The sequence below is a fragment of the Elephantulus edwardii genome, unplaced genomic scaffold, assembly GCF_000299155.1.
Source record: "Elephantulus edwardii isolate Elephantulus edwardi_28Jun2011 unplaced genomic scaffold, EleEdw1.0 scaffold00193, whole genome shotgun sequence".
NCBI lineage: Eukaryota > Metazoa > Chordata > Mammalia > Macroscelidea > Macroscelididae > Elephantulus > Elephantulus edwardii.
Genome location: NW_006399943.1, coordinates 4893561 through 4898179, shown reverse-complemented (window position 1 = coordinate 4898179; position 4619 = coordinate 4893561). Strand labels below are relative to the sequence as shown.

The following is a 4619-nucleotide window of genomic DNA, read 5'->3' as shown; positions in this document are numbered from 1 at the left end:
CTCCTCGCGCCCCGGGGCCGGCCGCCGCCGTGGGGGCAGGGCAAGCCGCGGAGGAGGGGCCGAGGCGCCAAACGGAAGCGGCCCGGGGGGGACACCCGCGCTCCCGCGGGCTGGGAACCTGTGCGCGCCTCCCAGGGCGTCGCCACGTCCGTCCGTCCGTCGTGGCCAGCACTTGGTTTACCTTGACATTGGTCTCGGGAGCTCCGGGAGGGGGACTAAGCAGGGAGCCAGACACTGCCCTTCGCCCTGCGGGGTCCCAGCCGGGCCGCAGCCCTCGCGTCGTCGTTTGCCCGATTATCATGTTGGTTTTGAGCATTTGATGCGAACTGGCGCTTCGGAGAGTGCTGGGCGGTCTTTCTAACTCTGTAAACGTTAGTTCTCTGAAAGTGGTCTGCGTTCCTAAGTAAAAGCATGGTTTCTACTAGAGAGATAAAATGAGCTTGTGCCTTTGATGCCCGTGTTAGAAGTGATTGTTTAAAGGGCAACGATAATAATTTGTAACTTGTCGTTCTAGTACAAAATGGTTCATTGCACCAGAAGGATACTGTTCACGACAGTGACTTTGAACCCTACCTTTCTGGACAGTCGAATCAGGTGAGTTTGTTTTGTGAACATGCTGTTTCCATGTTCATTTGAGATCTGTAGTAGTAATAAAAGGAGACTTAAGCCCTGGAAGTCATTAAAAGCGTGAGCAAGGCTGGAGGTTTTGCTCTGAAAACAGGCTTGGAGTAGAACCTGAGGTGGGAGTGAAATGCTGGTGGGCTGGGTTGCTCTCTGGAAGAAAGAATATCCCCCAGGAGCGGGGGCAAAGGCACAGGACAGTGGTCACCTGCATTTGTGGTCATTGGTGCTGTTGTGCCTTTGACAGACTGTTGGGACCCAAGTCCTCAGAGCCGTCATTCATGCTGCGTCTAGGGCTGGTCCACCAGAGCTGGTCCACCAGAGCTGACTCAGAATGGACTCTCGAGCCTAGGTTCCCCACACACCCCTAGTCAGTGTGATCTTTGCAGGTGCAACCTCCCAGTCCTTCACTGTCCTTTTCTGAAAACTGGAGGTGGTGATAATGCATCCTAGAATTGTTGGGAGGGACTTAGGGTGAAGGTGGGGCAGTCTTGTATGTTGTACGTTGCTTAGCAATAGCTCTGGTCCCTCCTCCTCACTGCATGTGGGTATCTAACCAGCTGGGTACATCCAGATGTGGCCACATCTCCACGGTTGGGAACTTATGGGCTGTCAGAGCTGGAGATTAAACATAGTACTGCTGCCTTTCAGTATGTGTGTGGAGGGTTTGCTGTCAAGAATAAAGCCAATCTTGGCTCCTCTCTTTGGTGAAGTAAAGCTTGCCAGGCATCTTCTGCTGTCTTCTCTGAGGACCAATATTGAGGGGCTGGGGGGCTCTGTTAAGTAAAGTGACCTGACCTTGTTGACTGGAGACTGACAGCTAGAAGGTCCTGTTTTCTCTTTTTCCCCTCTGTAACTGTAATGCACTGACAGTGTTGTTTGTCTCTTAGAAGCAGGAGAGTATCTTCACCATATGTAATGAGTTTATAATCTTGGAGGTTTTGTTGATTTCTTTAAAATGGAGTAGATTGTTTCTGGTGCCAGATTCATAGCAGTAGCCTTTCCTCACTCTCAAGAGGCCTTGTGGAAAGACCTCATTTTTTTTCCTAGGTAGTTTCTGAGGGGCAGGTTGTTGCTACTCGGGGACAGCTTGAGACAATGCTTCTGACCTTTGTGTTTGCATGTTGCAGCAAGATGACTTCTCGGCACATATTTTTTTAAAAAAAAAGTTTTAGTTGTGATTTTAACGTTTGTAGAGAAGTTAGATTTTTCCATACATTTGTTATTGCACATTTTATCCTCCTTCCTTCTCCCCAGTTCACATGTTTTTTTAAAACATTCATTCATTGTTACATAATTACTTACCTCTCCCTTGCCTGCCATTTCTCTTTGAGATGATATACCTCTTATCCTGGGCTCTTGTACGTATAATGTGTAATCATGTCTCTTTAGGCAGTCCTTTCCTTAATCTGCCTAATTCAGTGGTCATTATCTATCCACTCTTGTCCTAGTCTCCTCCCAACCTTCCATGTCAGACCTGCTTTATAACAGTGGTGCTGTGCAGTATTTGTCCTTTTAAGATGGAGATGTTTCACTCAACATAATGTCCTCCAGCGTCTGTCATGTTGTATAATGTTTTACGAGCTCATTGTTTTTCAGTGCTATGTAGTATTCCATTGTATGAATATACTATAGTTTTTCTATCCATTCATTTGTTGATGGGCACTTGGATTGCTTCCATTTCTTTACTCTTATAAATAATGCAGCAGTAAACATGAATGTGTGTGTGTGTGTGTGTGTGTGTGCGCGCGTGTGCGTGTGCGTGTGTGTGTGTGTGTATAGATGGCAGTTATGGTTTCTTTAGGGTATATTTCCAGTACTGGCATTGCTAAGTCAAATTTCCAACTTTTTAAGAAAACACTAAACTGCCTTTCATAGTGGTTTTACCATTTTACACTCCCACCAGCAGTGAATAAGGGGTCCAGTCTCCCCACAACCTCGCCAGCAATGATTGTTTGCTGCTTCAGCAAACACTTGAGTGAGCTGTGTTCTTTATTGACTGAGAATGGGTCTTCCAAAACAGCCACCTGTGGTGGGGATATGCCAGTCACGTACTGGGAACACACTCAGATCATGTTGTTTCTGGTACTTTTATTTTTTCGATGAAGACAGGGAGGGCCAGAGAGGCACCTGGTTTGCTCAAGGCTAGTGCAGTTCATGGCAAAGCTTGGACTCCACAGTTGTGTGCTCTTCTACATAACATCCAGCAAATGGCTACCTTCCTGGCTTTGTCATGTAACACATGTTCTCAAGTTGAAACTGTGTGGCTTTTGCTTTCTTTCCGGGGTTCTAGTATTGTTTCAGGGACAAGTTGTTTGGGGGTTGTCATTACCCATGATCCTAATGTTTCTGGGAATTTTTTTTTTTCCTTCTTAATCGTAGCACATTTTCTTCCCCCTCCCCATAAGAAAACGTCTGTTTAGATAGGTTCTTATTTATGTTTGGTTCTCAGAGCGAGGCTATTCTATGAAGCCCAGCCTTGAGACTGCTCCTCTAGGTTAGCTGTTGTCCATATAGCATTAAACCTACTCTCCAGATGTGCTTAATGCTTCCTTGCACTTGCTGTTTGCTGTGTTCTAACAGCATCACTTAAGCAGTGTTATGCACCCCGTGAGACCCATCACAAGGCTGGGATAGGTGAACCAACCCGGCAGCCCTGTGTGGACATGCCTCCATCTCCACAGCGCTTTAAAACTCTCTTCTCTTGGAGTCTCTCGAAGGGTCTTATGGTGTCTTTTTTTGGGAAACTTTAAGACTTTATTGATTTACAGAATACGTTAAAAGCATGCCTTTTGAATATTTTGTAAGATAGTTGCGTGTAAGATTTGGGACCAGTTTCCATTTTGAAGTTAAGGTGCAGGAAAATAAGAAGACACGGGGAGCTCTGGTGGCCTAGTGGCAAGAAGCTGCACTGCAATCCCAGAGGAACACGGTTCGAATCCACCAGATGCTCTGCCAGAGAAGGAGGCGCAATATCCTCCTGTACCAGTCAGATCTGATTTGACGGTACACGCACACAAAATAATAAAATTTAAAAGAAAATAAGAAGACACATATAATTCATCTTAAGGGGTATTACTTGTTCTTGAAAAGTCTCATTTGTTGTGACATGTGCAGATAGTGTCCTGTCTCCAGAATTAATAGTTTTGACCACTCATCATTTCCTTAGGGCCTTAAAGCTAAATGTGATTCGGCTCCTAAAGCTGATGGCTACCTTGGGATTAAGACTCTGCTGTGAGGGCGTCCATCTGGGTGTCGTGTGGAAACCACTGGCCTGTGACCTGAGACATGACCCAGGGCGTTGGAGTCATGAATCAGGCATTTGTGCCTTTTGTAGATAACTCACATCTGACTTGAAGGAATGTAACAGAACTTTTTTCCTTGTCAATAACTTAGTTGCATTCTAAGTGTAACATTAAATACCCACTTTGTGGGAAAGGTTTAGAAATGTTCTTGTTTGGTGTTGGTTTGATGTAGCACAGACTGAAGAAAACCAGGTAAGGTTCTAATGTGATTTTAAGTAAAGTTTATAGAAAAGTTGGATTTTCATTCATTATTTTTTTCACATTTCCCTCCCAAATACTCCTTCACTTTTTCAAATTTTTTTTTTTTAATTTTTTGTTATTGTATGAGTACCATCAAATTGGATCCGACTGGTACATGAGAGGTTTGTTCCTCCTTATCCAGCAGAGCATCTGGTGGATTCCAACCGCGTGCCTCTGGGATTACAGTGCAGCTTCTTGCCACTATCTGCTTCGCTTCACTTTTTTAAAAAAATATTTATTGCTGCACAGTTTCCTTCTCTACTTTGTTATGTACCTCTTATTATGGACTGTTGTCATACAAATAATGCCTAATCTTATATTCCATTTAAACAGTTCTTTCCTTCATCTGTTCCAATGCAGTGTTCATTATCTATCCTCTCTTTTCCTAGTTTTCTCCAAGGCCCTCATGTCAGTCCTGTTTTTTGGTTTTTGGTTTTTTTTTTTTCTATATTT

The 4619-nt window shown here is 44.5% G+C and overlaps 2 protein-coding genes across 2 annotated transcripts in view; one reads left to right on the top strand and one right to left on the bottom strand.

The window, feature by feature from the left end:
- Positions 1–301, bottom strand: part of BIRC7 (baculoviral IAP repeat containing 7) — a 12683-nt gene extending 12382 nt beyond the window's left edge. Inside the window, exon 1 of the mRNA XM_006896945.1 lies at positions 11–301. Coding sequence (XP_006897007.1) covers positions 11–301 — 291 coding nt within the window. The remainder of the gene's footprint in view (positions 1–10) is intronic.
- Positions 302–519: 218 nt separating this feature from the next.
- YTHDF1 (YTH domain family, member 1) overlaps positions 520–4619 on the top strand; it is a 15672-nt gene continuing 11572 nt past the window's right edge. Inside the window, exon 1 of the mRNA XM_006896879.1 lies at positions 520–594. The gene's annotated coding sequence lies outside the window, so the exon portion shown is untranslated. The remainder of the gene's footprint in view (positions 595–4619) is intronic.